The 25,364-nt window shown below is 51.5% G+C and overlaps 1 protein-coding gene across 2 annotated transcripts in view; it reads left to right on the top strand.

Moving 5' to 3' along the window:
• ELAC2 (elaC ribonuclease Z 2) overlaps nucleotides 1-25,364 on the top strand; it is a 331,642-nt gene that overhangs the window by 293,686 nt on the left and 12,592 nt on the right. For both annotated transcript variants that reach the window (XM_085616773.1, XM_085616774.1), the window contains one exon: nucleotides 12,655-12,799. In XM_085616773.1, coding sequence (XP_085472899.1) covers nucleotides 12,655-12,799 — 145 coding nt within the window. The remainder of the gene's footprint in view (nucleotides 1-12,654; nucleotides 12,800-25,364) is intronic.

The raw sequence follows: 25,364 nt of genomic DNA on the forward strand, positions 1-25,364 counted from the left end.
AACATCCGGGCCCAACACCAGATGGCGACCTATGCTAAGTGTACAACTCTGCAGCTCTACATGCCAAGAACAGATGCATACTGGTAAGTAGCATATTCCTTACTAAGCAGCTGATCGGTGTTGATGTCACGCTATGCTGCGTGACAGTATGCAGAAACGGCCTGGTGTGTTTGGGCCGTCGCTACATCCACTGAGGTATCTCTGCCTGCGAACTTTCTTGCCATCACCAGTTAACTGTATTGCCTGTGCCTTGACCACAACCTCTGGTGCCTAAACTGCACTGTCCTCCCCCTGACAAAAAACCTAAATAACAGTTCGACAATAACTAGTGTATGTGTATTTACCTTGGTGACAGCTTGGCAATTGTCTACTTTTACTTTAATCTAGATATGAAAATTTAAGTGGTTGCAGAACAGCAGTCAGAACGGAATAACACTTTTCATGTGAAAAATACATCACATTACCTGAAGCAGCGAGGTCCTACAGACTGACCAGTGTGCCCTCTGTAGAATCCTGCTGGACACTTTCTAGTGTTATGCAATGTACTGGTTTGGCAGCCACTCCCTAGACCTGCACCTGAAGACCCTGTATGGGAGAGGAAATTGCACCGACCAGAGAACATGCTGCGTCATTCACCTACTGTGAGAGGCACACGTGGGCAAGCAGCACAGAGGTGTGGTGAGAGCAGCACCTTCCCATCAATGCAAGAGCATCGTGTGACCCTTCCCGCACCGGCATCTCCTGCCCCTTATCCTCCCGCACAGGCATCTCCAGTCCCCTGTGCCTTCCTGCAGAGTCCCGCATGAACTGCAAGTCCTGCAACTTTAGGAGAGCTGCTGTGGCCTGAGAGGAGCAATGGCTGCAATGCCACCAAGCGGCCATTTGCGGTACCGCATGTAAATGAAGAAAGTGGTTTGAAATCAAACTGCCCCCAAGAAAATGGAAACATACATAGCCGTTCCTGCCACCCCTCAATTGCCTCTCTCCTTTGAAGGAGACAAGCTGCCGAGCTGGTGCCAGGCTTGTGTCTCCGCCTAAATTACATCACAAGCAACAGTCATGAACAGCTCCCTATCTGCATGCACACAGACTGTAGAACAGTGTGCGCCCCCTGGTAGCAAGTGGCCACCATTCCAAGAGAAGTACAGCCACAATAGTGAAACTCAAGGCAGACCGGCCCAAATCAGTAAAGCCAAAAGGCAGCATGGCTTGCAGCATCAGTCAGGCTGCTGCGACCCCTGTTGAAGTGCCTCAAGTTCCACCTGGTGATTGCACACAACCCCGCACCCTGGCTTCCTGGGGGAACACGAATGTGTGATGTATCTCAGGGAAGAACATAGACTATTTGCCTTCCTTTGCTGAAGAAGACTGTCAACCCCCTGCAGGGCCTCGCTTAATCAGCCACCAGCAGGAAGTGGGAGCCCCTGAACACTGAAAAGCCCTGCTAGCCAGCCAGCAAGCCCACTAAAAGCATAAGGAGCACTGGGTGCTGCAGCGCTCCCTAGTGGTTGTCTGATGCCACCACACTTGAAAAGAGAATACCGCATGCCCCAGTGATGAACAGCCACCACCGCAAGAGAGTGGAATGGGCACCCAAGGCACCAGCAGTGGGCACCCACTGAGAGACTATCCACTAGCCCCTCCATTGCCTGATGGGGCACCAGCTCACAACGCACACACACACTGCAAAAGGTGAGGGACCGAGAGCATGAAATCAGAGGTGTGCAAAGGGCCACACTTGGGAATCTGTCGACACGGGCAAGAGCTCTGGAAAGAGAGCCTGCTGAGAGTGCGAAGTAAGGCTGCATCAGCCAGATCCCCAGCACCGAGTGGCCACAGTTGGCTCGTCATTGAGCATGTCACACAGAGGGACCAACCCTGGCAAGCACACCTGAACATAGGCAGGACCAAGGACCGCGGCGGCGCAGCCTCGAGATGCAAGCACTACGCCATTGAGCAAAGCAGAGAAGTGGAGAGATGATTCTCCATCCAGGGACCAGGGCACCAAGAAGATCCGTGAAGAAGGGACTGGACCTGCGAGAGGTCCACGAAGAAGAGAAGAGTCTAGTCCTACCGACACAACTGGGCCTATGAGAGGTCCACAGTGGAAGAAGATGCACACTCCTATGTCTAATATGCGACTAATAGGAGGTCCATGTGGAGTGAACATGAGACACAAGGCAGGATTCCACATCATAGTGAGAGACCTGGTCAGAAGAGAGAAGGGCGTGGCACTATACCACATCATGAAAAAGTTGGAGAGGAGAAGAGAACGGCATAATGCCACATAAGGGAAGGGAAGACGAGAGAAAGGTGTATGACAGACCCTTCACACAGAAGATCCCAACAACCACAGGTGTGCAGGAGAAAGGAAGAAACTCAACAAAACCGAGGATGCGTGCCACTACTAGAGCATGAAACTACAGACACAAGCCAGCCACCGGGGTGTAGCGACGTCCCTGGAGACAGCCCAGGGAGTACCAAATGTAAGTCGCCTGAATGCGCATACGCGTATCTGCCCCATGCTTCACAGTGCGACCAGCCAGCCACCTGACACTGGCTGCTTGAAGCAGATTGCATTCCTGCTAGCAACTGCACCAACCATGTAGCAAGTTGAGTGGCAGCGAAGTCCCTCCAGGTATCCGCACTCCAAGCAACTCATCGCCACCTGTCAGACAGTTTGTCAAATGGTAACCATGTCATCATTGTTCCTTTCGGGCATTCTTGTGTTATTACAGTCGGCGCTAGTGGACTCTGCGCACTGCCAGGGAAGCACACAGATAAGACGCACTCTCCTTGATTAACTAATGAAATTTTGAGTGCACAGTGGCAACATTGTTCATAGTATTTATCAGCAGTCCACAAGTCTTCCACTAGTGCACCTATTACCATGTCATTTGAAGTAATAGCTTCATTAACTACCAACAAGGCTGAAACTTTTTTAGCATTCACTACAGAAGCAGCTACTGAAATCTATGGATTGATCTACGTTGCTAGACTTTTCAGTCCACATGTTTATACTACAACACAATTACTCCGACAATTGGAATTTTTAAGCAAAAAAGAAATCAATCAGACTCCACGCCGCAACGCTCATACAGTACCACAAAGCCAAAGAGTCCCTAGAGGTTTACGTATAGCCTTGAAACCCATGTTGTGCAAGACAAACAAGATGTTCGTGGAAAAATGGTATTTAATTTTAAATAAATGTTCTTTGGATTTGATCCTGTTGATCATTGAAGAACTTTATAACATCTTGAATAGAAGAAGAAATTCAAACTGTAAAAGGTGAGTTATCTAAATCAACTCCAGAAAATTGGGGAGGTCTTCTCGAGGAACTCAATTTAAAGCTGGATAAACACGCTAAAGAAATTCACGAAAAAGGAAAATCAAAATTTCACAGACACAATTGACTATAAACTGGACGAGGTTTATACATGGGCTGAAGTGTACAATCAACGAAAATGGCAGAAACTGCCCAATGTGAGCTCCTCACAAGTGAGCGTAGTATCTGATTCGGAAGTGGCACAGAATAGACCACCATTAGGTGCACACATTTCTACACAACCTTCAACAAGCTCTGGCGATCAACAAACTCCGAAGGCTGTTTTTTTTTTTTTTTTTTTTTTTTAATCCATCTGTCCGGCAACAAACTATCAACCGGACAAAGATCACCAAAACCAAGGAGGAGCCAAAAATAACACCACATAGGTCGACATGAGAACTTTCTGAAGCAAGACTAAACCAACCTAGTGGTGAACATCTCTAAAGAAGAGTTAACATCGGCCCAAATACAGGTTTTCCACAAGGGCACCTCGGCTGTGCCATCACACCATACCAACATGGCTGAAACTGAGATTGCCTTTTTTCAAATTTATCAGAATTTTGAGACTTTAACATTTCTTCAGCACTTTAGAACCTGCTGCTGTTCCAACTCAAGAACCTGAATTTAAAGAGAAGTTCTTCTTGTGCACCCATTTAACATAAATCAATAGACGCTTTTGAAAGATTGGTCAAATCAGAGCTTAACCTCATTGAGAAAAAGCACACGCACACAGCGTCACAGAGACTCTCCTGGAAACGTTTGTGCTCCTGAGTTTCCGCAACAGGGAGCCAGCTCACCTCGGGCCCTTTGGGATAAGGTACTTCAGAACACAGTGCAGCAAAGTCCTTTCAAGCAGGGGGACACAGCCCACAGCAAAGTCCCTTTAGCCTCTCCTTGGTTAAAACCGCAAACTGCAGGCCAGCCCCAGAACACACAGCAAGGGTCAGTCCTTTCCTTCAGTCTTCTCAGTTTCTTCCTTGGCAAAGGTTCCTTTTGACCACGAAGTTGCTTCATTCTTGTTCAATGTTGATCAGTCCATTTATCCAAAGTTCAGGGGCTTCAGCTCTCATAGTTATACCCCTAAATGTCTTTGAAGTATTTGTGTTCAGGGGGGTACTGACCCCTGTTCAAAGCAGTTCTGGGATCCTCCCTGATTAGTGGGGGTCTGGATTCTCAATCACTCAGCAGGAGATGGGACCATTGTTTTATGGCAGCAACCCAGGCCTCTTCACCTCTAGGGGCTACTCCTCCCCCTACACTCCAGATGCAGGACAGCCTGCTGCTGTCTCGCCTCCTACCCTGGGTCAAGACATTCCCCCGATTCTATCATTTTCAAATCTAGACAGTCAATCCACAACCAGGCAGAGAAACACAGAAATGTTAGAGCACAAAGATCTAGCCACTTCTAAAAGAGTGGCTTCTAAACACACAATGCAAAAACCACCTTCATAAAAAGATGTTATTACATTGTGAGCTCAAGCACCCTAAACTTCACCTCTCCTTCTTAAGCCTTTGGAAAGATAGGTTGGCAAACATATTACACAGCCTTCCCAATCTATCCTATGGGCAAGATGGCCTTTCAGCAGTGAAAAACGAAATGGAGATTATTTCACTGTCAGGACATGGTACACACCTTTGTACATGTCCTACCTTTCACATGCACTGCACCCTGCCCAGGGGGTACCTTGGGGTGTCTGATGTGCATAGAAATGGAAGGGTAAGGTCTGGCAAGTGGGTGCACTTGTCAGAACAACATGGCAGTTTAACAAACTGCGCGCAGGCACTGCAATGGCAGGCCAGAGTTCCCTTTTTAAGGCTACTGGTGTGGGTGGCACAATTAGTGCTGCAGGCCCACTAGTCCATACCAAAGGGGATGATGGACTGAGCGTTTGAGCAAATCAAACACTCACCCCCAGTCAACTGATCTGGGTTTAATCCATCATCATTCTTTAGCTCACTCCACCACCCCAGTTCAGACATGGCCATATGCAAATCATTCTGACCCTGTGCCTCATGGGAACAGTCCAACCCGAACTGCCAAGCCATGTCTTCCCTGGCCCGGAAACAAGCATCCTGGGACCAGTTTCGGGTTCATAACCCTCATCAGCCAGGCTATCTTGAATCCAGTGGCAAAGTGAGCAAGGGACCCACGTCTGGGCATACCCTGCCAACTTAGGGCGAACAAAGCAATACCGAAGGGGATGATGGACGGAGCGTTTGAGCAAATCAAACACTCACCCCCAGTCAACTGGTCTGGGTTTAATCCATCATCATTCTTTAGCTCACTCCACCACCCCAGTTCAGACATGGCCATATGCAAATCAGTCTGACCCAGGATGCTTGTTTCCGGTCCAGGGAAAACCTGGCTTGGCAGTTGGGGCTGGACTGTTCCCAAGAGGCACATGGTCAAGTTTTTTTCTTTAATGTGTATGCGCCACATATCGATGATAGGCAATTCTTTGGCAGGGCCCCGGAGGCAGCCTAGCAAATCCTGGAATCTGAGATAATTTTGACTGCTGATTTCAACTGTGTGATCGATGGGGGGATAAGGACCGGTCCCCTCCTCTCCAGGCTATGAAACCAAATATGACAACTGCAAGACGGTATGGGACTGCTGGATATATGGCAGACACTTCACCCACATATCTCTTATTGTATTGTAATTGCGTTTATATAGCACTCACTACCCCTGACGAGGCATTGAAGCGCTTTTTCAGTGAGTAGCACGCTACTCCGAAAACCATAAATGGTTATTGGTGAATTAGTATAGTGAAATATGAAAGTCCTTTGAGCGGTGTATATTACATCCCAACGACACAAATGCACAGCAGGGTGGCCTATTTATAAAGTATAAAAGAGGCTTATAGAGCGCTCGAATACCAGACGGTGTCTTGGCGCTATGGTGGGTGTGATCAGCAGGAAAGCAGATTAGAGTTGGACCTGAAATAGGCGATGTTTGAGCATTTTTCTGAAAAGGGGATAGCTAGGTTGAAGCCACATCTCCAGCGGCAGGTTGTTCCACAACCTGGCTGCACAAGTGTGCGAAAGAGCGACCGCCCCATCTGGAAAGTTTAAATCTAGAAATGCAGATAGGGCCGAGGTTGGCCGACCGCAGAGCACGAGGCGGGATGTAAGGTATGAACCTGTTGCTTCCGTCATTGGCGCCTCCACCAAAGTGAGCCCGATGAACCAAGCAAAGTGCTTTGAACTCGATTCTTTGTTGAACTGGAAGCCAGTGGAGAGAGTTCCTGCCCGCAGAGGTGGGACAGCCCCTGGGTAAGTTCAGAATTACACGAACTGCGGCATTCTGCAAGGATTGCAGTTTTCTGACCTGGAACTTGTCAATGCTCAGAAACAAGGCGTTACAATAGTCCAATCTGGACATGAATAGTGCGGCCATCACCGTTTTTTGTAACAATGTGGGGATATATGGGAGGATCTTACGCAGGGTCTTTAGCAGAAAGCAACAGGAAGACATTAGACTGTTGACCCGAGCGGCCATGTTCAGTTTCTCGTCAAAGATCACCCCCAGATTCCTCAACTTAGAGACCGGGAGGGGACATTGCCTCGCCACTGATGGCCACCAGAGGTTGTTCCAAACTGAGGGGCCTTTCCCGAACTCCATTACTTCCGTCTTTCCGGTGTTGATTTTTAAAAAGCTCGAGTGCATCCACTTCATCACATCGGAAAGACAGGCGTGGAATTTGGCCGCTATTTGATCAGGGTGCTTGGCAGCGAATATCACAAGTTGTGAGTCATCCGCATAGGATATCAGCATAAACCATGTTTCCTGACCAGACTAGCCAAAGGTCTGACATAAATGTTAAAAAGGGTCGGGGAGAGAGCCGAACCTTGTGGGACGCCGCAAGGAAGTGCAAAATTTGCCGAGTGTAGGCCAGCCCACTTTAAGCTTTGTCTTCGATTGTCTAGAAAGGAAGAAAGAAGGGCCAGGGCTCTGCCCGTAATCCCAACTTCCCTCAGGCGCTGAGTCAGCACCCCATGATTAACGGTATCGAACGCAGCGGACAAATCCAGGAGGACGAGAATCGCTCGCCCCCCTTCATCCACTGTCGCCCAAATACCCTCAGCTGCCGTTATAAGGGCAGATTCTGTGGAGTGCCTAGACCGGAAGCCGTGCTGGGACCTATCCAGCAGGGCGTTCCTATCCAGATACCCCATCAGGCTTCGATTAATGGCCTTCTCAGCGACTTTAGCCATCAGAGGAAGGCCGGAGATGGGCCGATAATTTTTAAGATCAGAGGGGTCCAGAGAGGCTTTTTTGAGAAGGGGTGTGACGCACGCTGATTTCCAAGTGGCTGGATAGGGACCTGCTGCCTGTACCTGATTAATTAGGACCGTCAGACTAGGAGCTATATTATCCGCCACCAGGTAGAGAATATGAGGGGGGCATGGGTCGGAAACAGCACCCGACTTTATAGAGCCTAACAGTGTCATGACCTCCCCACTGGTTAGAGGATCAATTGTGGTCAGGCTACATGTGGGCGGCTCCTGCAGTGAGTACATGGTTTGAGGTCCCGGTAAGTTTAATAGGTCGCCATAGATAGTGGCCACCTTGTTCTGAAAAAAACGGGTAATTGGTCACACAGAGAATGATCTGTGCTGAACTGATTGGTCTGCTGAGAATTTTCCAGGAAGGACACAGTTTTAAAAAGTTCTTTAGCGGAGTTCCCAGACTCCGAGATTTTCTTGGAAAAGTAGTCCTGCTTGGCTTTCCGAATGGCCTGCTTGTAATTGTGCAAGCCTGATTGTAGGCTTGCTTATGTCCCTTACTATAGTCTGTTCTCCAGAGCCGTTCCCACCGTCTGCACTCCACCTTCAGTCGCTTAAGCTCCGGGCCATACCATGGGGCGCCAGGGGGACGCCTGTTCCGGGTGGCTGACTGGAAGGGGGCAACCTGATTGATTGCATCCGTAATCCAATTAGTGAACTGGGAGACGGCAGTATCATTATTAACCTCCAGGATAGGAGGGGAGTTGCCCAACGCCTCAGTCAGGGCTGACTGGGTAACCTTATTCCATCTCCTAAACAGGATCTTGGTAGGTTTGTGGGGGTCGCTTCTAGCCCTGGATTTTAACCCAGTCTTAAACACTGCCCTGTGATCGGTCCATGGGAGGGTTTCAACCCTAAGATATAACCGGTCTGGGTGGCTGGAAAAAAGGCCGTCTAGGGTGTGGCCCCTTGATGAGTTGGTTCTACAACTAGTTGATGAAGCCCATAAGCCTCCAAGCTATCCAGAAGTCTAGTAGTGTCAGTGTTATTCTCGGCCTCCAAATGGAAATTAAAATCCCCAAGGATCGTGTAAGCCTCAAACTCTATACAGGACTCAAGGTGAACTTTGAGAGCCTCCAGGAACGCTGCCCTCGGTCCGGGAGGTCTATACACCAGTAGCCCATGGGCGACGTTCAAGTCTTTTATATGTACGCTGAATTGCATTGCTTCTGCATGCATGCTTTCAATAGCCACGGCCTGGACCTTCAGGTGATCTTTGTAAATAATCGCTAGGCCTCCCCCTCTGCCCTCCTGTCTATCAAGACAGTGTAATGCATAGCCAGGTGGCATGGCAATATTCCAGTCTGGGCAAGAAGCCGTGCTGGTCCATGTTTCCGTAATAAAGGCTATATCAGGAGAGTGGGAGGTCAGGAGCAGTTCGAGCTCGTATTTGTGTTTGACCACAGAGCGGGTATTCAGGAGGATGCATACCACGTGATTCATAGAGCTCACCATAGGTTCCTGGTCGATATTGAACCTCTGAATGTCGCCGGGGCCGACATAGTACCCATCCCTAAGTCCCTTACTGTCCCTGATCATGCACGAGGGGTGGGCAAATCCTGCATTTATTCAGTCCACGTCCGCTTCGCGTTTTGGACACTACCCAATTAGGTTGATGCTTATCTGACCACTTCCCTTTACTATTGACGTACCCGCTGAACCACGTGCTCACTAGGGTACCCTAACAGACCCAGTCTTAACACATTATTGGACACACCGGATCATTATTTTGAGACTAACTGGGAAACTGCAGCCAGTAGAGCGGGATACAATGAAGGTGGTTGTTAGGGGACTGTTTGGCCACAATGGTAGGAATACGTTTGACTTTGGAAATGGACTTGGAGGAGGAGAAACTGAAAACCCTAGAACGTGCACTCTTGATAGCCCTGGAGCTCTCGCTTGATGGAACAGACAGCGACACCTGGTTTGTACGTTGTGGGACCAACTTGACAAGCACACCCATCTCATTAACTGTAGGAGACTGTACATGGAAGGGGGGATAGGGCTGGACATCTCTTGTCTCGGAGTTCACACCTCAACCCATGCTTGCTTTGAGAGACCACTTAGGTCACGTAGCAACCACCCAGCAGACGAGGGTTTTTGAGGTTCATTTACGTGGAGTGTATGCTACTATGCAAGATACGGACACAGACACCCTCTATAATTATTTTCAGGGACTTCGCCTGCCATGCCTTACACCTGAAGATAGGTAGTCACTAGGGGCACTTCTAACTAAATAGGAGTTATTACAGGCTGTAAAATTGCTCAAAACGGCTAAGGGACCTGGAGGCGATGACTTATCAGCAGAATTCTGTAAGGCGTACACCGGAACCTTACTTGATGGTCTCCTGCTGGTATATATGGCAGCCTGGGAGAGAGGAGTCCTATGCCTTCATAGTACTGGTTCCGAAACCTGAAAGGACCCTATGGAGTTGGGCTCATATCGTCCATTAGCTATGTTAAATGTTGACCAAGATTCTCAGCTACACACTAGTAGCGCGGTTTCGGCCTTACCTGCCTCGACTAATCCACACTGATCAGTCAGGATTAATTCCCTGTTTTAATACCCTCTTCAACTTTGTTTGCCTGGCGTATGTCCTACACACACCCCAGCTACCTGATTACCTTTACAGCCTAGTCTTTTTAGACATAGAGCGTGTGTTTTATTAGTTTGGCTGGGAATATATTTGGCAGATACTAGATGCTGTTGGGCTGGGTCGCAACTACAACAATGGGTCCAGCTACTATATGCACACCCTGTTGCGAAAGTACTCAGTGGCCACTACGTGTCAGCGGAGATCCTACTTTGGCGTGGCACAGGTCAAGGGTGCCCATTGTCACCCTTGCTTTTCACTCTAGCAATTGAGCCGCTTGTTTGCCGCCTCCGTAGTGTCCTTCGAAAGTGGAGTATCCTTGTTGCCAATACAGAACATTTACTTTCACTGTAAGCCAACGACTCAATGCTCTACCTCAGTCAGCTCGATATATTGTGAATCCAATGATAGGAAACATTAAGGCTGCTCCACTGTAAGCCATTATTGCAGCTTGAAGTAATTTCAACCAATCCCCCATGTTAACCTATGGAAAGAGGATACCTCATGGGTATTGAAAAACCACATGGATATTCTTCACTACCTGGGCAGTAAACACATGGACCTGCCCTGCCTTAATCTAACACCTGCTTCACCCCTTAAAACTTACTCCAGCGGTGCCCTAGAGATAGTGAATGGTCACCTCGGGATTGGCCAGTGCTTTAGAAAGGCCAACCTGAGCATAAGTGCAATTGCGCACACATAGGCTTGCAATGGCAGGTTTGACACGTTTAAAACATCAGGCAAGTACCACTTAAATGTGTGTAGGAAGGGCACGTGCACGGTCACACTGCATTTACAGTGGGAAAGTGCCCAGACCCCAAAGGCCGCTAAAAGAGAATCCGCAAAACCCCAGTGTTGTCCCATGGGAAGACACAACCTACTAGGTAGGAAAAACCCACATGGGGGTTCTTCACTACCTGGGGAGAGAACACCCATGTGTACCTGCTGTTCGCCTACCACTTGCTCCACCTCTCATGGCTTTCTCTAGGGGTGCTAGTGGTAGCGTATGGCCCACTCAGGGTTGTCTAATGAGTTAGAAATCCTAGCCTAGGCATAGGCGCAACTGCGCACCCATAGGCCTATAGGGGCGGGCTTGGTATATGTCTGAAAGGCTATTCTGGTGGATGGCACAATCTGTGCTGCGTCCCACCATTAGCCAGTGCAGTACCTGCCCTGTGTATGTGGTGTTTCTTTTTACAGGGCACTCGCAGGTGTAAAATCAAACCAATCAAGTAAGCACCACTTCCTAGCATGGGTAGGAACGGCACGTGCGCTTTCACATTGTATTACAGTGGGAAAGCGCCCAGAGTCCTAAGGCCACGAAAAGGGAATCGTCAAACCAGGAGGAGAAAAAGCTAAACGTTTTAGGGAAATCACCTAAGAAGGGCCATGTCCAACACTTGTTCTCAAGTGGCTCTCTTCCTGTGTAACTAATGGGCATTAATACATTTAAATGGACTACTTCTAGTACCGTCTAGTCCCATGCCATGTATAAATTCCAGCAGTGCTCCAGTGATAGCCCCTGTGATAGTTAATCTGTACACAGTACCCCTAGGTGTCCTTGTCAAGTATCACTTCACCCCATAGCAGGATGCTGATGTGCATCTATATCTCAAGTTCTCGTCCAGTGGCAACTGATATCCTCTTTCTGGATACCATTCAGTCCTGATTTTCGTTCTCTGTGAAGCTAAATCCTATCAAAACTGTATTCAGTCTCATAGGTTTTGGCAAGAACCAGCACTAGAACATACTGTGGCTATGCTCAAACTTTGAGCATTGAAAGTGGTCCATTGCGGCTGTAGGAAACAGTTCCATATGTGAGAAGTGGCCTTGGGTGAATTACCAATGATCGGCAGAAGCCTCCATAACCGCATGCTCCTCCGAGATTCCTGTGTTTCACCCGCCTTCATATTGCCAAATCCTCTTTCACTATGAGGGAGCTCCCCGTGAGCCAGCCTGCCCGCCAAGCCCCCATTGAGCCTGGCCCTGACATTGGCCGAAGGTTTTGTCTTCACCTGCTGTGTGTTCCCTTGGCCACCCTCCATTTCTAATTCTGTCAGGCCAGCCCTCATTCCTTTCAATGTCACCATATGTATCATTTATGAACTTAACCCGATGCTGGCAGATCTCTCTGAGGCCTACGACTAGAGATTTTTCACTTCATAGTGTGTGCCTTACAAACAACATAACCTTTAACCCCCTTTTCTCTCCTGTTCCCTTCTCTCTTTGGAAGAAGCCTCAGTGTGATACGTTCTATACAAACTGAAATCACATGATGTCCACACTCTTCAGCCTATAATGTGAAACTGCCACATTTCGAACAGAACACCAAGTAGAAATAGAAAGGCGAAACGCCTGCAAGCAGTGTGCTTTTCTCACTTTTTATCAATGTTTATTTTCCCTCAGAATGCTTTACCTAATACAATGAATTACTTGTATTCACAGTACAACATCTCAAGCGATCAATGTCGGTATGAAAATGAATGCAGAATTCATCATGTTAAATCACTTCAGTCAGAGATACGCCAAAATTCCCCTGTTTAACTCTGACTTCAATGAAAAAGTTGGGATTGCTTTCGATCATATGAGGGTAAGTCGTAAAATCCCTATTCTTAAATTATAGCCATAGCAGGGTTTCTTTTATGATTATTCATCAACATACTTTCTATTGCCTTACAAACTTATTTTATTCTCCTTGGCATCACTGTGGTAGGTCTTGCATATTCAGATTGAAGTTTAACCTCATATACATCTTATAGGTTTCAGTTCATGGCAGTGACAGGCGGTTATGGGTGTGGGGGTTGGCTGGTGATGGCATTCGTTTCAGACCTTTATTTTATGCGACAAGTTTGTGAAATTGCAGGTATACTTTGAATTTTAGTACAGTAGGGTACGCCTTCTGAGGAATGTGATTCTTTTTCCTAATTACTTCCGTCTGTGGAAGATTGGTGAAGATGAGGCAGAGCGATCAGTCACATATGGGCCAGGCCCCACACCTATAGTCCTTCTGCCAAGTAGCCTTTTAGGGATCCACTAGGATCATTTATGTTGATAGGGCCATAATTTACTCCCCAAAGCTGGTCTCAGACATTCAGTGCCAGTTGCCTACTAGCAGTCATCTAATGGGTGGCAGCTCTGCAAAGGGGTCATTAATGGTAAACCTTCAGATCTCCTCGTCCTTGATTAGCCTACACTAGTGCTAAAGCAACCCTTTGAACATAAGACACAACTCCAAAGGTAACACCGATGACATATGTGCACTGCATAGGCACAAGAGATGTTCTGTGAACATTTCTGCTGTCAGCCCTGTGTGCTCTGTTGTAGAGGTTTGCTTTCATAGCTGCAAAAGCATTTTTATTCTCTTGTTGGCCTAGTTTTACTTTTCTTCGGTCAGGGGTTTTCTGACGTTGCAGTAGGGCGAGCTTCAAACTTGCTCAGAAACGGGTATGCCCACATGGTGGGTCCTCTGCACTGTGCCACAAGATTCAAGCTATATCTCAATTACAAGGCCTGAGCAGCGTGAAATGGTCTTGGGGTGCTTGTTTTCAGTCTAGAGGAGCAGTTCAGGCTAGGCTGTTCCTAGCGGAGCTGATTATTGCTTATCTGGTCCTAATTAATTAAACATGCAACATATTTCAGATACCTGGCCTGAATGTGCTAGTAGAGGTGGCCTTTTCCATTGCTCTTTTAAATTACATTTGATGATTAGCAATTGTTTCTACTAGTTTAGACCCTAATTAGAAACTTCAGTATCTTGGACTTTCCATTGTCATTTTAAGTGTTATTCTGTACTGTTACCCCAGTAGTTCCTATTAATTATTGTAAACTAGGGGGGCGCTAGAGGGCGCACGGCAAGATGGCCACTCTGTAGAGCTGCTCCGCCGGCCAAGCTCACAATCCGACAAAAATCCTCGTCTTGCAGCCCTACCTTCTGCCTCAGCGGACTGTTACGGGGGCCCTACAGGCTGTGGAATATTCTGGCCGAATGCGGTGACCTGAAACACCACCGTAGCGGAGCTTGCTGGCTGTGAGTCTTTGGGCCTGCGCTGATGGCGTGGCGTCTTGGGTCGCGCCTGGACTGGGCGCTTGAGGTAGGCCGCGTCCAGAGCTGTTGGTGGGCTGGGAGTGCTGGGGTGTGCTCGGTTCCCTGGGTCTGGTGTGCGGAGGTTTGTGCAGCGGCCCTGGAGGGCTGGTGGGTGTCTGGCCGGCGTATACTGCAGTGGCTGGCGGGCCGCGCAACCTCCTGGGCCTCAGCTTGCATGGCCTCTCAGCACTGGGTTTGCTTTGGTGCTGCGCTGCACCTCCTTGCCTCGTGGTCGGCCGGTGGACGGTCGCGGGCCCTCTTTAGGTCGCTAACGTGTGCCGAGCTGCGTTCCTGTATTCCTGCCCGCTGAGCGCCCTACATCTGGCCATTTTCCAGCCCCCACATGCTCCAGCACAGAGTCTTGTTGCGTCCTGGGGCGCCACTCCCGCTGCCATCTGCTCTCTGTACTTGCACCTGCAAGGGCTGTGGATGCCTCAGGTGACCATCGTCGGCGCTCCGTTTCCTGCTGCGGTGACGCTCAGCCGCCAACCTCACTGGTGTCAGCGGACCTGCCACTGAGTTACACGCTGCGGTGTGGTGCAGTGCTGCCTTCGCTCTCAACGCTTTTCGCCTCCACCTCCTCTGGCCTACCCCCAACGGCGCTCCCCCTGACTGTGCACCCCTCTGTAGTTACTGAGTCTACTCTTCCTGACTCACCCATGCCTCATTGGTGTGGGTACCCGGCTGGAGAGCGGACCCGCTGGGCCTTTGCTGTGAGGTGCTCCTCCCTCCTGGCTTGGTGCCAACCTAGTACTTCAACTGCTGCGCCCCTGGATTATCTCAAGAGGCGGCTGATCGTTGCTACTGTACAGCTGCTACCTTGGGGATCGCCTGGCGCTGCTGGGGGGGGCTGTGCCTTGCTCTCGTCGTGACTGAGGAGGCCCTGTTGTCCTCGCTGCAGGTTGTCACACTGGGGGTGCTGCATCATTTACATTTTCCTGCTAGTGCCATTGGGGAGGCCTGCCGCACCTCGTGCACTACATGGGGAAGAGCCAAGCACGCCTCACCTTTTGAACCCCGAAAAACTGATAGATCTGCTAAACATGTAGTTTTGGATTCGGAGGCAGACACTCCTAATGACTACCTTTTGGTACTTTGCTACCAATACAAGGTCTGTAGATAGCGCTGGAGTGCTCTGGGAGGGATTCAAGGCCACTATTCAGGGCACTTGCATTAGTACATCGGCTGGCATATTAAAAGATTTACGGGGCTAATTAGCTAGGGTAGAGGCTACGTTGACCCGCCTTGAGCGCGACTATGAAAGTACACCTAGTGAGTCGACCTTGGCGTCCCTTAAAGAAGCAAAGCTGGAGCATGTGAAACTGGCAGATGAGGAGCTCTGCAACATCTCCAAACGTCATGTGGCCCACTCTTATGGGGAGGGTGGGAGGCCAGGACACCACTTAGCCATGAAAATTAAACACAGCATGAGCCAAGATGTGATCACTAAGATCAGACGCCGCGGGGCACGACCACTATAGCGCCACAGACATTACAGAGCAGTTCAAGGAGACATACGAGTCGCTGTACACATCTCAAAGCGCAACAGACACTGCGGAACTCGATACCCATCTATCGAAGGTGGCCCTTGCATGGTTGTCAGAGGGGCAGGGGGATTACATCGGTCAAACTATCACAGTGGAGGATATCCACATGGCCATAGCCTCGTTCCCTAACAAGAAGGCCTCTGGCCCAGACGGCTTTCCCCCTGAATTCTACAAGGCGTATGCTGAGGAGCTAGCCCCCTTTTTATTGGAAATGTATGTGGAGGCCTATGACTCGGGCGTACTCCCCCCCCCCCCCCCTCCTCCTCCCCATCTCTTCGTGAGGCATTAATTATTACCCTTTTGAAAAAGGACAAGCCGCCAGTACATTGCGACTCATACAGGCCACTATCGCTCATTAACACTGATGTAAAAATGTTAGCGAAAATACTGGCCACCCGCCTCTAGCCGTTGATGTGAAACCTGGTCCTTCCAAACCATTCTGGGTTTATAACCACGTGATCTACATCTCATAATCTCCGCACCCTGTTTTGCTCTGTTCCACACCCTCTCTCCTGAACTGCCAGCGGCAGCTGTCCTGCTCGATGCTGCCAAGGCGTTTGATTCAATTGAATGGGGATATTTGTTCTATGAACTCCAACAAATGGGCTTTTCTCTCTTTTTTGTTAACTGGGTCAAACTGCTCTATGCACGCCCCGGGTCCGTGTGTGTGGACATACTTTGGACTCGTTCTCCATAATTAGAGGCACTCAGCAGGGGTGCCCCCTCTCACTGCTGTTGTCTGCCCTCACACTGGAGCCCTTGGCCTGTCTCATGCTGCAGTGTCACAAATACACGGCTATCAATCTGCACCACCGCCCGCGCATCATTTCGTCATATGCAGACGACATGCTGCTTTTTATTAGGGAACCCCGCACTCATTTGACGCCTGTCCTAAGGGGATTCATCCGGTTCGCTCGGTTCTCAGGTTTATCTATAAACTGATCTAAATCGGTGGTGATGCCACTGACCAAATGCACACTCCTGCATGAGCTGGATTTTCCCCTTGTGTGGGCGACAGTTGGTCAAGTATTTGGGAGTTTGGGTTCACCGGGATCCTGACGGGGTAATCCGGTAGAATTATGGCACTGCTACCTCGTTATTGGAACAGCATAGAGACGGGTGGATCAGACTTCCCCTCTCACTCGTGGATCACATCGCACTTGTAAAGATGGTGGTGTTGCCAAAATTTGTATACCTTTTTAATAATGTGCTGATCCCTCTCTCAACATTTTTTTAAGTCGCTAAGGTTGTTGCTTCTTCGTCTAGTCTAGGGGAAAAGCCGGCTTGGGTGGGGTGGCGTACTCTCCTCCTCCACTATAAGCATGGGAGATTCAATGCTCCTGATATTTATTTGTATTATCTGTGTGTGCAGGCACAATACGCACATTTCTGGTTCACAGCTCATGATTTCATTCCGCATGTAGCGGTGGAGCACTGGGATGCACATCCCATACCGCTGAGCTCCATCCTCACACATAGACACCATCAATTCGACGATTGCTGCCTGGCAGGCACTGGGTCGAATAGCTGGGAAACTGCCTTTATACTCTCCACTGCTTCCCATTGGTTACCACGCGGACATTTCGGTGACCCACGAAGTGAGTATCATGCGCACCCTGGCTCAGGCGGGTATTGACAAAATGCAGGAATCTGAAAGAAACACTTTAGTTAGATTCCTTACCTTAGAATATTCCCAGGCGTCAGGCTGGATCCGGAAAGATTTTTCGTCAGCAATACCCTTGCACGTCGCTAAGCGTCGTCTGTGGCTCCGCATCCGTCTGCGTTGTGATCGCCGGGATGACGTTGTCGGAGTACTTAGACGCGCCCTCGCGCGCTGACGTCAGTTTTTTTCCACGCCAGTAAGCGCAGATCTGGGAAGAGCATACCCTTTTAGTCACTTTTTGACAAAAAATGTTATAAACTCTTTTGGTTCCCATTTCGAGTCGACCTCGACTCTTGGTGCCGGTAGGGATGCTTGGATTCAAGCCGTGTGACGTCTGTCACCTCCTGATGTCGGTCACGGATCACCACCGCCGGTGTTTCTACTGCCTTGGGGCCGACCATGATGCCGAGTCGTGCCTCGACTGCCGGGCCTTGACCTCGAAGGCTAGGCGGGAGCGGTCCCGCAAGCTGCTCGAGGTCCGGCAGTCTGCTCCGCGCCGCTCGAGGGACCGGTCGCGGAGCCACAGCCATCACCGCTCGTCGGGGTCGAAGTCCTCGCATTCCGGTAAGTCGAGGCACAGTAAGAAGTCATCGAAGAGGCGACATCGCTCTTCTGAGTCCCCTCGCCGGTCGCGGAGCTCGGCTGAGGGTTCGGGGGCTCCACCCACGCGGCTCCGTCGGAGCTACAAGAGTCTCGTCCGGCCCCATACCCTCCGGTCCCTGGGTCTGATGCGACTCCCGGTGGAGATCCAAGACTTCCTCGTGGCCATGAGGAGTCTGGCTCCGCCATCAAGGCCTGCCGCGCGCCTTCGGGCCCCGCCGGCCCGTCTGGGAGGCCTAGCGAGCCAGCGACTCCGGCGCCGTTGTAGACTTCGGTCCCGACGTCGCAGGCCCCCGTGGGATCCAGGCCTGGATCCTGGTCGACCTTACGATGCCAGCGTCGACCTCTTCGGTGCCGCTCCCGGCGCTGTCTCCGGACGACGTCGTCCCCAGGTTTAATCCCGGTCTGGGCCCGTCGTCGGAGCGGCGCCGCCTGGCGCTATCTCCGGCGCCGATGGATGATAGATTAATCTTCCGCCCAGCTCCGACCTTTCCACCTGTCTACCAGGAGTCAGATGACTGGGAAGACTGTGAGGGGTCTGAGGACCCTCTGGCACAGCAGTGCCAGTTATCTCAGAACTGGGCAGAAGAGCTGGGGGATGCCAGTGGTCTTGACACCTCCCCTGACACTGGCTTCATCTCTCCTCCCTCCGTGGCTACGGAGGAGGGTGCTACCTATTCTGTGGTGCTGCGCAGGGCTGCCGAAGCCCTCCAGCTGGAGCTCCCTGCAGTGGCCGTGAGGACTAACCTCCTCACTGAAGTGCTTCAACCGCCTGTAAGCTCCTCAGAGCCTCTGCTGCAGTTCAATAAAGCACTGACAGACGTTCTGATGGGCACCTAGTCAAAACCCTCCACAGTCCCTCCTGTGGACCGGAACGTGGCCCGGCGCCGCGACCCCAGCTTTCTGTCGGTGCACCCCACACCCGAGAGCCTGGTTATCCAGGCCTCTACCTCCCAGACCACCTTCCCGCCCGCTCCCCCGGATCGGGAATCCAAAAGGTTGTAACAGTTTGGGAAGAAACTGTTCTCCTCCCTTAGTTTGGGGTTGAGGTCTATCAACACTGCGTGCCTTTTGGACCGTTACACCCACTCCTTGTGAGATACGGTGGTGGGCGTGCTGCCTCAGTGTCCGGAGGAGGCCAGGACCCGGCTCACCCAGGCTCTTGCCGAGGGGAGAGATGCGGCACGGTACTCGATACAATGTGGGCTTGACACAACAAACTCACTAGGCAGGGCAATTGCGACCACGGTGGCGATTCGTCGCCACGCCTGGCTGAGATCCACGAATTTCTCCAGGGATGTCCAGAGCACCCTCATGGACATGCCCTTCGATGGCCGTCGCCTCTTTGGCGACAAAGCGGTTAGTGCGCTTGAAGGGCTCCAGGGCTACGGCCAAGTCCTTGGGCCACTCGGCCCGGCGCCCGTGAACTTCCGCTTTTCGCCCCTTTCGTGGCCAAGGAAGGGACGCCCCCACACATCCGTCTAGCCACAGGCCGCAGAACCAGCCTCAACGCGGTCACGGACGTGGTTTCTGCCGAGGCGGAGCAAAGGGAAAGAGAGCCGGTCAGCCCACATCTGCCCCAGCAGCATCTGCCTCAAAGCCCTCCTAGTCCGTGCTTTCAGGCCCATTCCACGCCAGTGGGAGGCGGAGTTCGCAATCAACTGCTCCAGTGGCGTACCATCACATCGGACAGGTGGGTGCTGCAAATCGTCTGAATGGGCTACTCCCTCCCCTTCGAGGTGACCCCTCCAGCCATACCACCGCATGTCGGGGGATCACTTGCAACTTCTGCAGGAGGAAGTTACGGCCTTCTTGGCCAAGGGGGCCATCAAGCGCATTCCTGGCCCAGAAGTAGGTCGGGGTTGTTATTCCCACTACTTTCTGGTTCCCAAGAAGGGCAAAGGGGGCCTACGCCCTATCTTGGACCTTAGGAGCATCAACTCCTTCCTCCGGAAGGAGAAGTCCCAGATGCTCACCTTAGCTCAGGTTCTGGCTGCCGTAGACCCTGGAGACTGGATGTAGCATTGGACTTGCAGGATGCTTATTTCCACATCCCTGTCCTGCCGGCCCACCGGCGTTACCTGCGGTTCACGGTGGGCCACGGGCACTTTCAGTTTACCGTGCTCCCCTTTGGCCTCACCAGTGCCCCTCGGGTGTTCACGAAAGTGATGGCGGTGGTCGCAGCTCATCTGCGCAGATTAGGGGTTCCAAGCTTCCCCTATCTCGACGACTGGTTGTTGAAGGCGGGCTCGCCCCAGGCAATCGTCTCCCACCTCTAGACTACGGCCAACCTCCTGCATTTGCTGGGGTTCTCCATCAACGTGCCAAAGTCACATCTGAGTCCCTCCCAGAAGCTCCTTTTCATCGGAGCGGTTCTGGACTCGGCGCAGTTCCGGGTCTATCCTCGAACAGCGGGTTCGGGATATTCAGGCTCTGATTCTGATCTTTCAGCCTTTATCCCGGGTTTCGGTCAGGTTGGTACTGCGGCTACTGGGTCTGATGGCCTCCTTCATCCTGCAGGTACATCACGCAAGGTGGCGGATGCGGGCTCTGCAGTTTGACCTGAAGTTCCAGTGGGCCCAGCATCGGGGCAACCTGTCCAACCACGTCTTGATCTCAGAGGGAACTGCAAGACAGTTGCATTGGTGGCTCACGGACCGCGTTTGGGTCAGTGGCAGATGCCTCTCCCTACCCCAACCGGAGCATGTAGTGGTGATGGATGCGTCCCTCCTGGGATGGGGGGGGGGGTGGGGCAACATGGGAGAGGCGGAGATCAGAGGCCTCTGGTCTCCGGCGGAGTTCCGACTCCATATCAACCTATTGGAGCTGCGGGCGATCCGGCTTGCACTGAAAGCATTCCTTCCCTCTGTTCGGGGAAGTGTAGTGCAGGTGTTCACGGACAACACCACCGCCATGTGGTATTGCAACAAACAGGGCGGGGTGGGGTCGTGAACCCTTAGTCAGGAGGCTCTGCGCCTCTGGACATGGCTGGAACATCAGGGCATCACCCTGGTGGTTCAACACCTGGTGGGCTCTCTGAACGCCAGGGCGGACGAACTCAGCCGCCGGTGCATGATGGATCACAAATGGCGTCTGAACTCGGACGTGGCGCAAGGACTCTTTCGGCAGTGGGGAGAGCCTTGATTAGATCTATTCGCCACCGAAGAGAACGCGCAATGTCATCAGTTCTGCACGTTGGAATTTCCAAGGCGGCACTCGCTCGGAGACGCTTTTCGTCGCAAGTGGAGTTGCGGTCTGTTGTACACCTTTCCGCCTATACCACTTCTGCCCAGAGTGCTGAAGATCAGGCGCGACCGGGCCCAAGTCATCCTTGTGGCTCCGGATTGGGCAAGAAGATACTGGTATCCCGAGCTACTCAGTCTGTCAATCGATTCCCCCGATTCGACTGCCTCTTCAGGAGGACCTTCTGTCGCAGCAGCAGGGGACGGTCCTCCACCCGAACCTGTCCAGCCTCCACCTCCATGCGTGGAGATTGAGCAGCGACAGTGGATGCCATTTGACTTGCCTCCTGAAGTCTGTAATATCATTCTGGCAGCCAGGCGTCCCTCCACTAAATCGGTATACGCCTGCAGGTGGAACAAATTTGTGGCATGGTGAACAGCAAAGGTTGTGGATCCCCTTTCCGCCCCTCTTTCTGAGGTTCTCCTCTTTCTTCTTTCCCTGGCCCAGCAGGGCTCTGCTCTGGGCACCCTCAAGGGATAACTTTCAGAGATTTCTGCTTTCTTACGGCTTCCTGATCAGCCTATTCTTTTCAAATCCCCTGTTACTCGATTCTTTAAGGGCATTACTCATGTTTCCTCCTGTCCCTTTCGTAATGCCTCAGTGGGATTTGAACCTGGTGTTAACCTATCTGATGTGCGCTCCTTTTGAGCCACTTCATAATTGTCCTCTTCGTCTTCAGACTCTTAAGACTGCTTTCCTAGTTGCCATCACCTCTGCTAGAAGGGTGAGTGAGCTCCAGGATCTGTCTTCTAAGCCTCCTTTCCTTTCTGTCCATCCGGATAAGGTTGTTCTCAGGACTCGTCTATCCTTTCTCCCTAAGGTGGTAACTGCTTTTCACATCGGCCAGTCTGTTACACTGCCCACCTTTTTTCCGCCTCCACATCCCTTGAAAGAGGAAGAGCGGCTCCACCGTCTGGACCCAAAACGGGCGCTGTCCTTCTATCTGGACCGCACAAAACAGTTTCGGATGGACGACCAACTCTTTCTTGGCTACGTGGGTGCTCAGAAGAGGCGGGCGGTGCACAAGCGAACCATCTCTCGGTGGGTCGTTTGGTGCATTAAGGCCTGTTATTCCTTCGCTAAAAAGGAACCTCCTGTGGGGCTGAGGGCCCATTCCACTCGGGCCACAGCGGCTACTACTGCCCTGGGACGGGAAGTCCCTTTGCAGGACATTTGTCAGGCAGCCACGTGGGCCTCGTTGCACACGTTTGCCATGCATTATTGCCTGGACAGCCAAGTCCGGAGAGACGGCTTCTTTGGCCGTTCCGTTCTCTAGGACTTCCTGGTGTGATCTTGGTTCGCAGACCCACCACCGAGGTTGGTATTGCTGGGGTATCTATTCTAAGGTAAGGAATCAAACTAATGTGTTTCTTTCAGATGAACAAGTTACTTGCATTCGGTAACGATAAATCTGTAAGAAACATTAGTTGGTTAGATTCCTTACCGCCGCACCCATCCTCCCCGTTCTGCGAACTGATAGCTAGGGTTAAGCTCACCCCTTTCAGGGCCCTAGATTCATGGCACCAGTGTCGGTGTCTTGCATGGCTCTGCTTTCCTGGCGCGGAAAGCTACGTACAAGAACTGACGTCAGCGTGCAAGGGCGGCGTCTAAGTACTTGGTCATCCCGGCGATCACGACGCCGATGACGGACGCGGAGCCGCAGACGACGCCTAGCGAAGCGCAAGGGTATTGCTGCCCAAAAATCTTTCCGGATCCAGCCTGACGCCTGGTGATATTCTAAGGTAAGGACGCTAACTAACTAATGTTTCTTACAGATATATCGTTACCGAAGGTAAGTAACTTGTTTTTTATTTCCTCATGGCACTTTTTTGGCATCTGCTGATGTTGACTATGTCCAGCATCAAACGCTACTGTTTACTTTCTCGCTTCACAGACTCAGGAGAGCATCGCAGGCCCACTTCCCGATGTTGACTGTGGAACCCCCGACGTCCTTTGCATTACACACCTTACTTGCGAGCCCCACACGACACAAGCTTGTTACTAAATTATTCTGAGCCGCCAGGGCGGACAGGGCCCTCTCCGACGATAAGAGCCTGAATAAATGGAATCAGCGTCTGGGTCCGCAGCTCACTCTGGAGGACTGGGAACACTACTGTGCTCTGACTGGTGCACTCCACCCTAACGGAAACCTACGTATTATACATTTTAAATACCTTCACCAGATCTATCATACGCCCTACCGGCTTTTTAAATACAGTCTCAGGGAATCAGACACATGTACACAGTGTGGTGCTCCGGGGACAGGCTTTTGTCCCCTAGCTTGGTCCTCCAGCCAGTTGAGGAATTGTTGGTCTAAAGTAGTCACTAGACTATCCAAGATTATCGGGGTGGCGCTGGTCTGTTCACCTCAGGTATGTTTATTGGGACTACTCCCATTTCTAAAAGGTAAACTGGCTAGGGTGGCACTGCTTATTGCCAAGCGACGGGTGGCGATGGTGTGGGATAGTAAACGGAGTCCTACAGTTGCACTATGGATCAAAGATTTGACATACTGTAGAGAGAACTTCGTGTTCTATGCGGAGGAGTTGTCGGTGACCTCCCGTCCGCATGATATCTGGGAGCCTCTGTTGATCTACTTGCGTGCGCTTGTTCCACAAGATACCCCTGTAATTGCGACTGTGTAAACACTGCTCAATGTCAATTGATTGTAATGTGCGATATTTACTTATAAATTGTCAAAGCTAGAATCTACCCTTTGTGTATATAACTTATGGCCACGAGTTGTTTGATACTACTGTTATCTGATAGACGTCTAGCCGCAGATTCCTTAACTTGGCATATCCCCAAGCATCAGACTGGATACGGAAAAATCTTTGCAGCAGCACCTCTGCGCGCCAGTGGACAGTGCCACACGACCCCGCCCGGACGTCCACGTACGTGACATCAGCGAGGTCATATAAGTCCCTCCTGGCGCGCTGACGTCCGTTTCCTTCTTTTCCACTTGCAACACAGGTCCGGAGTGAGCGGTTCCTCTGGCCTGTTTTCAGACCTTGTCGAAGCTTCGCGTCGGGGAACAGTGTGTGATGCCTTCAGGCTTTAAAACTTGTTATTCCTATTCGCAACAGATGTCCGCGACAGACCCGCATCTTATTTGTATGTGGTGTCTGGGCGAGCACCATGACTCCACGGACTGCGAGGCGCGCCAACACCTGAAGCCCAAGTTTCGGCGCGAGCGCCATATGAAGCTTCTCTCATGATGGCTATCCAGGTCGGAGTCGTCTCTCTCTCCCCGGCTTCTCCAACGGCAGGTCCCTCTACTGTCCGGTCCCGCCGTTTTTCGGCCTCTTGGGTCCGGGGCTGCCGTTCCCCACTAGGTAAGTCCAGGCGCTTGTCGCCAAGGTCTTCGACCTCCCCTTCTTCTGCTGTCAGGAGCTCTAGTTCACGGAAAATTCTGGACTTGCGCTCCCGGCAGTCGCCCTACCTGCCTTTTACGGATGGGCCTTCTCCCGTTCCTGGGGCTTCCTCGGGGCCTCCGCTTCTTGTGGGATCTCTGACTGACTCGCCGGTGGGTTTGCCCCCAGCGCCAATTGAGCCTCTGCCTCCTGGGGACGTCAGAGATGTGGTGCCGTTACGGCGCGGCCCGCCTGGGTCCCCCTCTACGACCCACGGCGCCTCTGCCGCACCGCATAGCCCCGCTGGGCTCCCTGCGGCGCCGCAGGTTGTGGTCGGTGCTCATAGCCCTGCTTTGAGCACACCCCGGGCTCCTGGTCAGGCGGTCACCTGGCCGGGGTCAGCGCCGTACCGGCGCCGGTGGCTCTCCCGCATTCCTTTTTCCGAAGTCTGAGCCTGTTGATATGCCCTGGGCTCCCGGTCGCCTGTCCAGAGCAGGGGTCGGTGCCGTGCCGGTGCCTCGGCTCCGCCTCCGCTCTTTTCCCCAGGAGTCGGAGCCTAGCATGGATAAGGTGGAGTCGGCGCCGGGGCGGCACCTATAGCGTGCCTCGCCGGCTCCAGCGTCTGCTCCTTTCTCGGAAGGGGAGCTTATCATAGTCTCGGCGCC

This window comes from Triturus cristatus, chromosome 7 (assembly GCF_964204655.1).
Source record: "Triturus cristatus chromosome 7, aTriCri1.1, whole genome shotgun sequence".
Classification (NCBI taxonomy): domain Eukaryota; kingdom Metazoa; phylum Chordata; class Amphibia; order Caudata; family Salamandridae; genus Triturus; species Triturus cristatus.